This window comes from Balaenoptera acutorostrata, chromosome 8 (assembly GCF_949987535.1).
Source record: "Balaenoptera acutorostrata chromosome 8, mBalAcu1.1, whole genome shotgun sequence".
Lineage (NCBI taxonomy): Eukaryota > Metazoa > Chordata > Mammalia > Artiodactyla > Balaenopteridae > Balaenoptera > Balaenoptera acutorostrata.
This window is the reverse complement of record NC_080071.1, coordinates 30,619,717-30,636,166: the sequence shown is the minus strand read 5'-3', so window position 1 is coordinate 30,636,166 and position 16,450 is coordinate 30,619,717. Positions and strand designations below refer to the sequence as shown.

At 38.6% G+C, this 16,450-nt stretch overlaps 1 protein-coding gene across 1 annotated transcript in view; it reads left to right on the top strand.

Annotated features, from left to right (window-relative positions):
* Positions 1–16,450, top strand: part of LRP2 (LDL receptor related protein 2) — a 199,395-nt gene that overhangs the window by 96,700 nt on the left and 86,245 nt on the right. The window contains exons 20-31 of the mRNA XM_007183233.2: positions 552–689; positions 1,033–1,314; positions 2,391–2,633; positions 3,801–3,920; positions 4,549–4,665; positions 6,159–6,536; positions 7,686–7,934; positions 9,020–9,231; positions 10,110–10,294; positions 11,170–11,398; positions 12,204–12,378; positions 14,296–14,418. Of these exons, the coding sequence (XP_007183295.1) occupies positions 552–689; positions 1,033–1,314; positions 2,391–2,633; positions 3,801–3,920; positions 4,549–4,665; positions 6,159–6,536; positions 7,686–7,934; positions 9,020–9,231; positions 10,110–10,294; positions 11,170–11,398; positions 12,204–12,378; positions 14,296–14,418 (2,451 nt within the window). The remainder of the gene's footprint in view (positions 1–551; positions 690–1,032; positions 1,315–2,390; positions 2,634–3,800; positions 3,921–4,548; positions 4,666–6,158; positions 6,537–7,685; positions 7,935–9,019; positions 9,232–10,109; positions 10,295–11,169; positions 11,399–12,203; positions 12,379–14,295; positions 14,419–16,450) is intronic.

Here is a 16,450-nt window from a genome sequence, read left to right as displayed (position 1 = left end):
AACGAAGAGTAGCCCCCGCTGGCCGCAGCTAGAGAAAGCCCGCGCACAGCAACAAAGACCCAACACAGCCAAAATAAATAAATAAATTAAAAAAAAAAAAAGGCTTCTAAGAGGTAGGGTCTCTCTCAGAGATCCATACCAGCAACTCCTATTGTTTTTATTCCCTGAGTTTCACTGTTTATATTACACTCCTCTAGAGCTCTTCCCTTTCTCTCCAAATCATAGAATTTTCACCTCTACTGGTGCAGGAAAAATTTGTATCAGGAAGTATTCTTACAACTCTGTTGTTTTATTCAAGGTCCTTAGCTTCAGAAGCTCAAAAGTCAATAAATAAATGTTTTCTTTAAAAAAAAAAAGAATATATATATAGGCTTCTATAGAGTCATTTCTAGAGACTAACAAGTCATGGAAAATGATTACAGAAACATATTACAGATATTTATGGAAGAAGCTTCCCACATTTGGAAGAAGCATTACAAACATATTGCATTTTCCCAAGTGATTTGTAAGTGAGCTGTGGCGAAAATACTAATCACCGTGTTCCTTCTTAGGCTACGTGTATTTTACTGACTGGAGACTGCGTGGTATTGTTCGAGTCAGGAAAACAGATGGTGGACAACTGGTGGTTCTCCGAAGTGGCGTTGGTATTGTAATGCATGTGAAGGTATATGATACCAGAATCCAGACCGGTGAGTGATGTTGCCAGCTTCTTTTATAGGGATGTGTTTAATATGGTGGCTCCTTTTCTCTTTAAGTACTTATTATTTAACATAACTCCTGATAGTTTTATCTTCCTGTCACTCAGATAGTTTTAAAGTGTAAGATTTAGAATTTCTGTTTGACTCAGCTAACTTTAAAACTGTTTGAGAAAAACATGTTTCAGCACTTTTCTGCATTTAAATTGAATGTGCTATTTGGCACGTTGATTTCCAAGAGGAATCGAGTTTTTAATATTGGGTCTGACAACCAAACCTGTGATCAACCTAAAGGAAATGTGCTTGACTCACTTATCTCGGGGCATTGCTTTTTCAGGGTCTAACGCCTGTAACCGACCCACCAATCCGAACGGTGACTGCAGCCACTTCTGCTTCCCAGTGCCAAATTTCCAGCGGGTGTGTGGTTGCCCCTATGGAATGAGTCTGACTTCCGATCGTTTGACATGCGTGGAAGACCCATCCCGCGAGCCACCGTTGGAGCAGTGTGGTGCCTTTTCCTTCCCCTGTAACAATGGCAGATGTGTGCCCATTCACTACCGCTGTGATGGAATTGATGACTGTCATGATAGCAGTGATGAGGTTCAATGTGGCACATTTAGTAAGTAGCTGTACACTGGCAATACTTCCTAGGATGAATAGAACAGAGAGGCTGTACACTGGCAATACTTCCTAGGATGAATAGAACAGAGAGAGGGGGCTTAAAAAAAAAGGCTTGGGTTATCTCTATAGGAAAGAATATTCCTTTCGGATTGTTAATATGTACTCCAAAGGCTTTTAGGAAGCTAGGTGATAAATATCATTCATAGATAATGTTACAGATGATTTCTAGCGTTGATTTGGGCTGTCTTCAACAAAATTTCTTTCTGACATTGGCTGTTTGGATCAATGCAGAGTCATTGCATCTTGGCTTACTCCTCAAAAAGTCAACAAAACAAACTGGATCTAATCTTTAGTATTGGAGAGAATAATATCACAGAATAGGTGCTTGCAATAATAGCTTTTGAAAATCTCATGTGCTATATTCCTTTTTCCTCCTGTTGGTGTAAAATGAATTATGGGTGAAATGGTGGTTTTAACCTTTACATTCTTCTTTTGATGGTAATCCAATTTATAATAAATGCTATTGCAGAAGACAAAAAGGTAGAGGACAGTTGAAATCTCAGAAATTTCTATCAAGGAAACATTAGTAGAAAGAAAAGTGATATTTGAAAATGAAAGTGCTCATTTGTACATTTTTGAAATTTTTTGAAGCTTTATTTTGTGTATATCTTTTTGTTTTTAAAAGTGCAGATTTTACATGAATGTTTTATCAATTTCCAATGACCCATGTGATCAGAGGAAGCATAGCTTAGAAGTAAAGGATGGGCCTTAGAGTCACACCAACTAGAGCTTTGGTCTTGGGCAGATTCCTAAGCTCTCAAAGCCTCAATTTCCTCATCTATAAAATGCAGATAATTATATGTACCTGACAGTATTCTTGTGAGGATTAAGAGAGAAAAAAAATATGTAAACACTTAGAAAAGTGCCTGGCATATGATAGTTGCTGAATAAACTTGCACATTTTGTATAACGCTCCCATTGAAAAAGGAGAAGAAATGGGCCTTTACAAGGTAAGATCTCATTTAAAAGGCTGTAAAAACAGATGTCTTTATGACCAATTCGTTTCTGTTGTAGATACTTCCTGTGCACCTTCAGCATTTGCGTGTGGCCACGGGGGACAGTGCATTCCCTCACACTGGCGCTGTGACAAACAAAATGACTGTGTGGATGGCAGTGATGAGCAGAACTGCCCCACCCGAGCACCCACTTCCTGTCGCGCAGACTTCTTCACCTGTGATAATAACCTGTGTATCCCAAAGAGCTGGGTCTGTGACACAGATAATGATTGCGGGGATGGATCTGATGAAAAGTCATGCGGTAAGTTCTGAACTGATTTCTCTTGGTTGGTCAGCCTAGTGAATAGATTTGAACAGTCAGTAGGCCTTGTGCACTTTCCTTGAAGGCTTACATAATTTTCGTTGTATCTTAGCTACTTCTCTTCATCTGTCAATCCCTGTATTAATAGGCTATAGGAGCAAAGACATGGGAAGTCTTCCTAAATATTTTTTATGCAAGCAAAACAAGTCTTCCTAAATATTTTCTATGCAAGCAAAACACTGTCTCTGATGTCTAACACCCAGATAGACACTGGAAAATAAAATCCTTCAACTATTCAGATATTTAAAACAATTTTTCTTTCTAAATCATATAAACACATCCAGACATCTGGCTATTGGTTTTCCTTTTCATTTATACAGGCAAAAAAGGCAACAGAATAAAGAGAAACAGAACATTTAAATTTCATTAATCTAACCCACCTGCTTTTCATCTTGCGAGTTCCTGATTTCCTCTAGGTTGTCATTTGTTTTCATATCAGCAGTCATAGTTTAAGGTGGAGCAAAGTTCCCTGGACTAAATTCTGTCTTGGTTGCATGATTAGGCAATTCGCTTTTTCTCAGGACTAGATGAGCTTTAAGATCCCCTCCAGCTTTCACATTCTGTGAGACTATATTTACTATGACTTCACGTTTCGGGTAGGGGGAGGCAGCGCATCTGACTCTAAGGCTGTGTCTCTTCAGCCAGCTAGGACCCTGGTTTTGAGGATCGTTCTGCTTAGATTTTGGATTAAATCCAGTTATCATGATCTGTCTGTACACTGTTGCTACTAGGCATTGTGGTCATGCGGACCATGTTGCCTTGCTGGGCTCCATTGCTTAGCTTTGGTGCAGAGTCTTGGACTTCATAGCATTCAGGAGGTGTAGGCCAGTCCAAGGCCATGATGCTTAATTTCTAAGTGTGGTCTGTTTTTCAAGGTGTAATCACAGTTTCTGACTCTGCCCTGTAATATTTTTTTCCTCTTTCCCAAAAGTGTCCTAGCTGGGCTCTGGATGGGCTGACTTTGGCAATCTGGCTGACCTGAAGGAATTTTGAGCGCACATACAACTGAGATAACTTACGTATTTCCTTAGCGTTTTACAGTTTGGCTCTGGTACACACTGAACAAGAAATAAACTGTTACTTGGTTTTGTTTTTGGATGACATTAGATAATACAGAGACATGCTCGCCTAGTCAGTTTCATTGCCCCAATCATCGATGTATTGACCTATCTTTTGTCTGTGATGGGATCCACGACTGTGCTGATGGGTCTGATGAGAGTGCTTGTAGTAAGTACATTGTTTTATTTTTAAATTTTTAAATTTTTAAATTAATTAGTTAATCAATCCATTGAAGTATAGTTGATTTACAATATTATATGTTTCAGGTGTATAACATACTGATTCACAATTTTTAAAGGTTAACTCCATTTATAATTATAAAATATTGGCTATATTCCTTTGTTGTATAATATATTCCTGTAGCTTATCCCTATCTTGCCCTGCCCCTGTTCCTTCTGCCAATTGTTAACCACTAGTTTGTTTTCTATATCTGCGAGTCTGTTTCTTTTTGGTTACTTTCACTAGTTTGTTTTATTTTTTAGATTCCACATGTAAGTGATATTATATGGTATTTGTCTTTCTCTGACTTATTTCATTAAGCATTATACCCTCCATGTCCATCTATGTTGTTGCAAATGGCAAAATTTCATTCTTTTTTATGACTGAGTAGTACTCCATTGTATATATATACCACATCTTTTTTATCCACTCATCTGTTGATGGGCACTTAGGTTGCTTACATATCTTGGCTATTGTAAATAATGCTTCATTTTTATTCACGATGTTTAGAAAAATCTCAATGTTTAGTTGTTTGCTCCTTGGCTTAATTTCTAATACTTTTCTCTCTCATTTTCAGTAATTAATTGCACTGCTTCTCAATTCAAATGTGTCAGTAATGGTAATTGTATTAGCAACACATATCGCTGTGATGGTGTTTTTGACTGCAATGACCACTCTGATGAGACAGATTGTCGTAAGTACCATATACCTAGCATGTTTCAGGTGAGGGGGTCATTACATGTTTACCAGTATTGATATTACCACAAATTTTCTCTTAGACAAACTAGAGGGAAGGCAGCCTGAATTACAAAGCATTGTCAAAGGAACACAGTATTGAACATATAATAAAATTGACTTGACATTACCAAACAGCGACTTATAATTTGTGAATCGAGTGGTTGTAAGTGGGCACTTTCAAATTGTCTCTTGAGTAGGTTAAATATTTCTCAGATATTTTTGTTCTCACTGTTAATTTTTCCTAGGGCATACCAAATTAGTGGGTTTCAAAGTTTTGAGGTTTACTATTTATAAAGATATTTTAATGGTTTCTTTTAAATGTCAGTAGGGAGGTGAAATCAAGCAAATCATTTGTTTAGTATCTGCTAACATGCTACATATGGTCTTTGTCCTGAGAGTCTGGTAAGAGAAATTATAGAAAGTAAGAAACAAAGCAAGGTAGATAGTTACAAGGGCCTTATAGAAATGATACAGATAAAATTCTATGAAGGTTCAGAGAAAAGAAATTTTTTCAGAGGATTCAAGGAGGACTTCACGGACTATAAATCTGTTGGACCTATACTCTCCACAAGCTGTAGACCTATATTGGACAGGATTTGTTACTGCCCACTTTTTATATTAAATGAGGTGAGGTGGTCATTTGTTTGAATAATGGTATTTTGGACCACAAATAGTAGGTTTCTATCAATTCTCCTCCCTAATCAGAAGTGTTTAAATCTATGGATCAAAGAGAAAAGTTAAATGCTTACATACTATATAGGTGTGTGCAACACCCAGAAATTCTTAATCACTGAATTTCCTGTCTCACATTGAAAACATGGAATTCTTCTGTGGTGATCTGAGGTTAAAGTGCCATTGCCCCTGACTTGCTATTGCCTTCAAAAGTTCCTAGGAGGGAGTTTGGGTTTACTCCTGTGAAATAGGCAAGCAATTCTTACTTATCTCGTAAGGATTGCTTGGTGAATAGTGGAAAGTTTACAAAGAATTGAGGATTTACAGTCATCTTTTGTTTACTTAATGTGTGCTGGTTTCATCTGATATAATTCATTTGAGGGAAAATGATAACATCCAAATATACGACATTAAACCCATGAATTCCAATTCACCGTAGCTATTTAAGCTCTATTTAAATGCTCTGGTGATTCTTTATTATTTAATCCATAATTAGAAACACAGGAAATAGAATTTTCTTTTGACCCAGGGACTTATCTTCTATCCAAGAGTTGTACATCCTTTGTTGTCAGATCCACTAATCTGACGCATGAAGATCTCTACGTGCCACAGTGTCAGAGAAGACTCGTGTCATTTTAGATTTTAATATTACATTTGTCACAGTCATTATTATAAACCTACCACTGATCCAAAATCGTTTCCTCTGAATCTAGGAATTATATGAAAGGGATTATGGATTGCATCCACAAGCCCATTTTCCCCATTTTGTTCTCTCAGCAACCAGGCCTCCTGGTATGTGCCACCAAGATGAATTTCAGTGCCAGGCAGATGGTATCTGCATTCCGAAGACCTGGGAGTGTGATGGCCACCCGGACTGCCTCCACGGATCTGATGAGCACAATGGCTGTGCCCCCAAAACCTGCCCTTCATCTCATTTCCTCTGTGACAATGGAAACTGCATCTACAGGGAGTGGCTCTGTGATGGGGACAATGACTGCAGGGATATGAGCGATGAGAAGGGCTGCCCTACGCAGGCCTTTCAGTGTCCCAGTTGGCAATGGCAATGCCCCGGTTATAGCGTCTGTGTGAATCTGAGTGCAGTATGTGATGGCAACCCTGACTGCCCCAGTGGGACAGATGAGTCCCCGCTTTGCAGTAAGTTTCCCGACCACAGTTTGCTGCCATAACTTCATCCTGAGCAGTGGCCGGCTGTGCGTCCTCTTTGTCACAGTCACCATGTAGCTTTTGAGGAAGGGGTCTCGGTTCCTCTCTGAATTTAGATCTGTGTAGGGATAGCCATCATGGAGTTCAAATAAATCATCACTGGATAATATTTCTCATTAAATCCTTTGCACCCGGTTCTGTGTTTTTACTTCATTAGATTGTCAAATTAAATTTGGTTCTGTGGGTAATGCGCTCATTAAGTTTCTCTAACTTTAATATTTTCTGATTTCAATCAGAACTTGCCACAAAACAAATGAAGTCTGGGGATTTGTGTTTGCTATGATTAAAATCCTGTGATTGGCATGTAATCCTAATTACTGTCCTTTCTTTATTCCTTCTTTAATCAATGCTCACTCTCAGATGATACCCAGCCAGGTATGATTGCAAAGTATTTTAGATTCTTATGATTTTAAATGCATTGCGTTTGTGCTGAAAATGTCCTAATCATTTTGACTTACTTCCCCTTCTAGTGCATGTTTCATATCATGACTCTTATAAATAAGAGTACACATGGAAATAGAGGGCATTTGCATCCTCAGGTAGATGAACTATCTTTGGGTGCTTCAGGCATTGCCGTTTGAGTCCTGAAAGTAAGGATGATGGCATGTCAGTGCATCTGTGCCCTGTAGTCTTCCAATTGCCTTTCTCCTTTATAGACCTTCCAGCTCTGCTCTTCAGTGTCAAAGTCTTATCTTCCATGTCTGTGTAGGTAGAAGAATGACAGGAAGCAAATGGCAAGTAATTTAGGTCTCTTTGCATGCTTTACCAACGATAGTTGTGTTTCTTGATGTCCACCATATTTCCCCAAGTTTCTCTCATTGCACTAAATGGAGTTATAATAGAAGGCTGTAGTGAAGAAAGTGGTCCAAGTCCAGTGGACGTGAAAGATGGTAAATCCTCAGGCAAATCAGAGCACTGAACAGCCTGTGGACCTCATCCAGGTGGATTCTGCTCATAGCTCTTACCTGGGTATTGTGTTGAAGGTGGCCTGAGACTGTATGACACATAATACAACCGAGTGAACCAAAGAAGCAAAGATTCCTGACTTTTCCACTCTGTGATTCTTTTTCTTTATTCTAGACCAGGAGAGCTGCTCAGATTCCAATGGTGGTTGTACTCACCAGTGTATTCAAGGGCCCTATGGGGCTCAATGCCAGTGTCCATTGGGATACCTGCTTGCCAATGATTCCAAGACCTGTGAAGACATAGATGAATGTCGTATTCCAGGCTTTTGTAGCCAGCACTGTTACAATATGAGAGGTTCTTTTCGGTGCTGGTGTGATCCGGAATACAGGTTAGACGCTGACCAGAGGACCTGCAAAGCTACAGGTAATGAAAGTGAACTTACTCCAGCCAGTTTACCAAGCACACTCCAGAGCTTAAGATTAAATGTCACGTTTAACAAATTTCACCATCTTTATATAATGCTTAATGAATTCAGTTCAACCAGTATTAATTCAGTTTCTACTATGTGAAAGTATTTGTACTATGTGTTAGGGTATTGCTTTGGCTGCTTTAAAAGTGACCAGAGAGTGACCACCTAGAGGGGTGAGATAGGGAGGGTGGGAGGGAGACACAAGAGGGCGGGGTTACGGAGATATATGTATATGTATAGCTGATTCACTTGTTATACAGCAGAAACTAACACAACATTGTAAAGCAATTATACTCCAATAAAGATGTTAAAAAAATAAATAAATAAAAGTGACCAGATAAAGAATGCTAAAACAAAGTAGGCAGTTTCTTTCTTTTTCAGGCAGGAGTCTGGAGGGTAGACAGTTCAGGGGGTAAAAGCTGGTGTGGCTTCCCTCTAGGGATCCAATGCTTTTGCTCCAGTCTTTGCCTGCTCCCAGAAAGTAGGAAAGGGGCGAGTAGCTTCCTTTTAAGGCTGGCACCTAGAATTTGACACATCGTTTCTGTTCACATTTTATTGTTCAAAACTTAGTCGTATGGTCACTCCAAACTGAAATGGAAATGGGGAAATGTCTCTAGCTGGTAGGCCCTGTGCTGTGCTAAAACTTGGCATAATTTATTACTAAAAAGGAAGAAGAGGAGAGGGGACATGGGGATGATTAGAAGTCTCTGCAACAGCTGAATGCAAAGTACAAAATAAGCAAGTACAAAAGTAACTATAGTAACAGGAAGAATGCAAGTAGAGTTCACTCCAGGTTGATATTTAGATAAACACTAAAGTGTAATTCAAGGAGGAAAGATATTTCGAAAAAGCTTACTTTCAACACTCATGAAAATCAGCTAACTATTAAGGTAACATCATTCTTATAGGAATTTTTGTTTGTTTTTCCCATTACTCTAGTTTGGAATGACATCTTCTTGCTGTTACCAAAGGTAGTACATCAAATATTGATTGTTTTTTCTCCCAGAATCGTTGACACTTGTATTTTCTTCTTGGACAGCATCTGAAAGTCTGCTGTTACTTGCGGCGAGTCAGAACCAGCTTGTTGCTGACAACATCACCAAGCAGGAGCATTCTATCCACGCCCTTGTCCAGGATGGTTCTCACATTGTGGCTGTTGATTTTGATTCAGTCAGCGGTCATATCTTTTGGTCTGATGGAACTCAGGGTAAAATCTGGCGTGCGTTTCAAAATGGAACAGACAGAAAACTAGTGAGTACATGTCTACTGGCCTTTGACCTGACTAGTTCCCCTGTCTTGGGTCTATTTGCTGTTACTCACCAGTGGGAGAAGGCCCTACCTCATCTTAGGTCCTTCTCATGTTTTCCTCCGGGCCACATCACACCCAAGGGACCCCGATGTTCCTAACTCCTATTTGATGGGATCTGAAGGGAGATGCATGGCTCTGAATTGCAGGTCATATGATGCAGAGACCTCACAGCATCTTGGAGGTCCCTTTTGCAAATTTTTTTCCTAGTGGATGAGAGATAAGGGAAACACAGGGGAGGTTGCTTTTCTTTCTTTTACCTTTTAAAAATGTTTTAAAAATTTATTCTTTTCTTTGCCATTATGGTTTATTACAGGATACTGAATATAGTTCCCCATGCTATACAGTAGGACCTTGCTGTTGAGGTTGCTTTTCTTAGCTTTCATTCAGTTATGTTTCTTGATCAATCTCCCGGAGTTTCAGTTTCTTGATCCTTGATGGTTATGTTTCCTCTGCCCCTTAGAAATTTATTTTGTAATTGTTGGCACTCAGTCAATAAAGGTATTACTTTTGCCATGTGAACATTGTAAAGTTTCATAGGGTTGCCAGCTTAGCAAACGGATACAGCTTTTGTTTAATTGAAAAAATTCTGAAACCAAAATGAAACTACAGACCAATCCAACAATAGAGTATTCAGTTCTACATAATCTTGTATATTTTTCCAGAAAACCCTACTGTTTCTACATGGGAAGACAAAGTTTTCTAATCTTCATAAGCAATCATAGGACCAATTAGATGCCTTATTCTCAATTTTCATATAATTTCCATGTTTGCATTCATTTATTCCCTTGAGAATTCATTCGTTATTCACTTTTGTCTTCAGACGCTTGACAGTGGTATCACCATGACCGAAAGTATTGCAGTAGATTGGGTAGGACGCAATCTTTACTGGACAGACTTTTCTCTGCAAACAATTGAAGTCTCTAAACTGGATGGGAGTCACAGGACCGTGCTGCTTAGTGAAAACATAACAAATCCAAGGGGACTAGTGTTGGATCCCAGAACTACGTAAGACTTCTTTTTTTTTTTTTTTAAATGATGTTGCCTTAACATTGTATGAGGGAAAAATAACATGGCATGCTGTGGCTAATATTCATATCACAAAATTTACACATTGATTTATTAGCTTGGCAATAAATGATTAAGTCTAATGAATGCATGCAGTAATATTCCATAGACGGGCCATGGTACTTGTTGTGCCGTGTATACCTCATGGTTATACAACAAAAATGCCAGATTTTCCTGCTTCAGTTTCATATTGTTTACTAGAACTTCCTTTTATGTCATGTAAGGAAGTTTTTGCCTGCTGGCCCTAAAGGGAAGAAGAAGAAATTCTCCCATGTGCTTAGAAAACTTTGAAGGCTTCTTTCCTTGAATTTCCTTAGATTCTCTTAGATTCTTTTCTGCAGGAAGATGAGTTAGGCAAATTATGTTCAATGCAATGCAGACTTCCTAGATATTGTAAAGTAAATTTCGCACCTGTGAAATTTATGATAAATCTCTGATGATGGATAAATTGACTTATCTTAAAAACGACAGGGTAGATAAACAGGGACAGATGAACTTTTCTAGATCAACTCTTTGTGGATTGTACAGAAACATGAATCGGCATTGAGACATTTCAGTGTCACAGTATACTGCACGTTTTCTGAACATTATAAAAACACCCAGATGGCTTGTGATTGCATTATGATTACAGTTTTACTTTGTGACTCTCAGAGGAAATAGTAAGCTCTGTGCATATATTCTGACCTGGAGATGAGTTATTTTAAGCAGAGCTTAAACAGGATATTCTTAAAATACTTAAAATGTTACTTAAAATGACAGTTATTTTCCATTTTGAAATATGTCCCATCCAGTCGGTAACTAGTTTCTTTTCACAGTGCCTGTGTGATGTTCTGGTCTGACTGGGGCCATCACCCTCGCATTGAGCGAGCTAGCATGGATGGCAGTCTGCGTACCGTGATTATCCAGGAGAAGGTTTTCTGGCCCAATGGCTTAGCTATTGACTACCCCAACAGGCTGCTGTATTTCGTGGATGGCTATCTTGATTACATAGACTATTGTGAATATGATGGAAGCAATCGGCGGCAGGTGATAGCCAGTGATTTGGTAAGTTGGTAGTGAGGAAAGGAAACTAAGACCACAATAATGGTTTAGTAGGAAGCAGATAGAGTAACAAGAAAGCGAAGAAATTCACTGTTGTGTCGTAGACATTACAAGGTCCATCTAGGAAATATCAACAGGAGGAAGGGTCAATCTATCTTTTATTATTGACAGAAAATCAATATTCTAGTTCATGGTCAGATTGTGCCACATCCAGGAAGGATTAATAGCTCGTGTGACTTAGTTGATCTGTAGATGCTAATCTGTTGCTTCTCTAAGTCCATGTAAATAATGATTTAATTATATGTAGATTCCCTCCATGAAATCATAGCCTGTTATATATTTTGTATTTTTATTCAGGAAATTCTGGTGAATTTATTGTCACAAGTTAAATGAGAAAATATGTATTTTACCAAAAAGCTATTATTGACTTCTATTTAAGATTGTGATTGTTTATAGTTCTGTGACTTGAAGAGGCCCTGGGGGATCTCTCCTGTAACTAGACAGGTGATCTACATAAGTCACCTTACTTTCTGCACTTCAGTTTTGCTTTTGTTTATAAGATGGATGCCCAGTGTAATTACCAGAGTAAAAATGAAGGCTAAGTGACACAGGTACATGAAAGTATTTTGGTTGGTAAGTGAGGTATAGGTCAAGAAGTATATTTTTTTCTGTCTCTTGACCAATGATTTCTCTATGTCTTTATTAAATTAAATGCTAAAGGAAACCATCTTCTTGGGTAGGTATCCTTTTCTACTTTGTTCATCTTCATTTTTATTTCTAGGTCTCATTGTTCTCTTCTGCTTCACAGACTCTGCGGCATCCCTACTCCCTAAGTCTCTTTGAAGATTCCGTGTACTGGAGTGACCGTGCTACTCATGAGATTATGAAAGCCAACAAGTGGCATGGGGGGAACCAATCAGTAGTACTGTCTCTTCACCAGCCCCTTGGAATTGTTGTGGTTCATCCTGCAAAACAACCAGCTTGTAAGTGATAGAGATCTCCTGCATGGTATAGCTTGGAAAACATTGATCTGGGGAATGTAAAATGTATAATGTTGCAGACCCATTTGTTTGGACAATACATTTCCATGACCTCTGTTTACCATGGAAAACTCAAATCTTGTATGTCTTTACATACTCAAGTCTCCCTGGTCTTTTCTCCCACTTTCTTTTGCCACACTGGACTTCACTGGACTTCATTTTGGTACAGAAGCACACCAGGCTACTTACCATCTCTGAACGTCTGCACTGGCTCTTGCCTCTGCCCTGGGGCGCCCCTTGTCCAGATGTCTGCCTGAGTTGCTGCTTCATGTTATTTAGAATTCTCTTAGATGCTCCTTGGTGGCCCTCGACCATCCTATCGAAAATGGCACCGCCCCTCATAATTCTTTTGCTCTTTACTCTCACGTTCTAAAGTCACACAACTTATGAGTTTAGTTTTATCTCCCTTTGTTAGAGTATCTGCCTCATGTTTACAGTATTCCCAGTGCTTAGAGTGGTGTTTGGTACATAGTGAAGGCCTGCTAGTTTTTGAGTGAACAAATGGATTACTGCATCTAACAAGGTGTATGTAATAAGAATATATAGGCTCTAGAGAGCATCCTATGAGCACAGGATGCACACAGGATCCCTCTACTTCAAGGAGCAGAAACACACAAAGATGTCATCAATAGAAAAATAAAAGATTATTATCTAACCAAAACTTGGACAACAGTGGGTAAATGTCAAGGTCACACAGGGAACACACAACTTGGTTTCATTTAATGTAAAAAGATCTCTTTGGGGTCAGCCAAGGAGACACATCTTATGTAGCATCAAATTTCTATTACTAAGCTCTGGATTACTCAGTGGCTCTTTGTTCTGTTTATAGACTGGATTGATCTGTGACCTTGGGCAAGTCACTCCTCCCTCTTATGCCTCTTATGAATTCTATGTTGAAAGAATGATGTTGGGGAAGGGTAAATACCAAACCAGCCAATGTAACAATGTATTGTGTCTCCAAATATTGGGGGCTTCTGGAAGGACAATTTATTTTTATTTTTATTTATTTATTTATTTTTTAAAATAAATTTATTTATTTATTTATGGCTGTGTTGGGTCTTCGTTTCTGTGCGAGGGCTTTCTCTAGTTGCGGCAAGTGGGGACCACTCTTCATCGTGGTGCGCGGGCCTCTCACTATCGCGGCCTCTCTTGTTGCAGAGCACAGGCTCCAGACGCGCAGGCTCAGTAGTTGTAGCTCACGGGCCCAGTTGCTCCGCGGCATGTGGGATCTTCCCAGCCCAGGGCTCGAACCCGTGTCCCCTGCATTAGCAGGCAGATTCTAAACCAATGCGCCACCAGGGAAGCCCAGGACAATTTATTAATTGAGATATAATTGGCACATAACACTGTACTAGTGTTAGGTGTACAGCATAATGATTTGATATACGTATGTATTGTGAAATGATCACTGTAATAAGTTCAGTGAACATCGATCACCACACGTTTTTTTTTCTGTGATGAAAACTTTTAAGATCGACTCTTTACTATAGTCATCATGCTGTACATTACATCCCCAAGACTTATTTACCTTGTAACTGGAAGTCTGTACCTTTTGACCACCTTCACACATTTTGCTGCCCCTCATTCTCTGCTTCTGACAAGCACCAGTCTGTTCTCTCAGTTCATTTTTTTTTTAAAGTTAGATTTCATGTAAAAGTGATATCATATAGTATTTGTCTTGCTCTGTCTGACTTATTTCACTTAGCATAATACCCTCCAGGTCCATCCATGTGTTGCAAATGGAGGATTTCCTTTTTTGCGGGCTGAATAATATTCGATTATATGTCTATATATACATACCATGTCTTTATCAATGTTTTCCATTCACCAATGTTTTCTTCTCTTCTCTTTGTATTACAGCCACAAATCCATGCGTCCATGCCCAATGCAGCCATCTATGCTTGCTTTCCTCAGAGAGGCTTTACTCCTGTGCTTGTCCTTCAGGGTGGCGTCTCTCTCATGATTCTGTGACTTGCGTGAGAGGTACAGTATGTCCTTTAAGTATGCCCTGAAGGTGGAGCTTGCCACAGTTTGTACAAAGCTGTGTGAGCTCTAAACCACTTGGTGATGGGGTGTGTGCTGTGTTCCCTCTGATCAGCAGGTGTCTGTAGAGTGTGTGCTGTATGGGGTGTTAATTGAGCACCATATACAGAAACTGTATTCCAATTGAGTTGTAATTGTAATATAGTTTCTTTACATGCAGCTGATATTATGTGTGCATGTAATTCAACAATCTTTAACCTCACATTTTCTCTTACCTGGTTATAGTCAGGCAAGCTATGATAATGGGAAGTTCCAGATTCTGCATTTAGTAGTAAAAATCCTTAATATTTGTGGATAGCTTCATTTTTTAGGTTCCTGATCTCATCTTTATTCTCATAACCAGTAGTCAATAATGAGTGTTATAGTCTGGGTCTTCTGACTCCAGTGTCAGTACCTTTACTATTACTGTATGGTACTTTAAAAATGAAAGTTTTCTCTGTATGAAATATTTTAAGGGATTATTTGAACAATTTATTCTTCATCTCATTCTAGATATCTTACTGGGTTGATTGAAGAGTATGTGGAGAGTTATACTAAATACTTTAGGGAGCAAGAAAGGAAGGACAAGATGTAGTCAATCCGCAAAGGAGATTTCTAAGAAATCATTTGCCTTTGCTTAAAAATCTAAAGAGGTAGTCTAAACTCAAGTTTCTTTCTTTACTCAGTGAAGAGGAGTAAATGTGTTTTGATACTGATAAAAAATGGCTGTAGACCAGTTAAAATTAAATGGTTAATGGGAAAAAATTGCTAAATTAAGAGAAAAATAGAGTCAATCTAGAGGGAAGTTTAGTTTTCAAATGGAAAGTATATTCCTGAATCCAGGAAATTTATGGTGTTTACAGGTTATGCAGATGTAAGGTTACTGAAAATCAAATTCCATCGACATGTAATATTTTGCAATGATACTTTTGTGATGAAAGATTTTAATTATTGGTAATGCTGACAAAGGGATTGGCATTTGCCATTTTTCTTCAGAGCTTTATTATAAACCTAATCCTTGTTGACATTGTTTAATTTAGTGTGTCCTCAGAGTCTTTCAGCAGAAGATTAAACTGGGCTATAGACATTCTGCATACAAAGCATTCTTTCACCACACAAAGATTGTTGAACTGTGCATTGGGGATTGGTGTAATCTGTATTACTATCTGATGGTGATTGATAAGTGTAAACTCTAAATAGTACCTTTTGTTGTTTCACAAATAATTCCACTAGCGGTTTTCCCATGGACTGACTTTACTGAGGTGGAACCTTTTCAATAGTTTCCAACCGGCTTCTGAGCACCAGCTGGGTAACTGAGTGCCAGTATATGTGAACTAAAAAAAAAAGTTGCATTTTTTTTTCCCAACAGGAAGCTTAGAAGACTGTTAACATTCATAGATGAAAACGTTTTACTTGATTTAAATGTTCGATTGCCTCTAAAATTTTGTCTGCGAAGTGTCTAAAATATCTTTGGAAGTGCTTATGTGATAAGATCAAGTGAAAAAGCAGAGATGGTTTAATATTGGCTATGTAAAATCACACATTAAAAAAATCTGGAGGACAAGATACACAAGTGCCAATAATGCTTACAGTTGGGAAGGGGGATTATGGGATATTTCTATTTTTTCCTAATTTTATGCTCTAAAATTTTAAAGGGAGAGCTTTCTCTGTATGAAATAGTTTTTTATTGTTCAGCAAATACGTTCCCCACAATGCCAAAGAAACCCCCAGAACTCAAACCAAAACATCTTCCCAGCACCCCCTAAAATTAACAACCGCAAATCCAGGGCTGTGCAAGGTCATACTTTGGGAGGAGCTAGGCTTGGGAGTCATAAATGTCACCTCTTAATGACAACATAAATTTCCCATTCCTGACTGTTGTTCTTCACTTCTTTGCTCTGTGAACACTAATCTTAATAGGATCATGACATGAAAAATAGAAAATGAAGAAATGTTCTTTCATTTCAAAAGACTAAGACCTCCTGAACTCCTT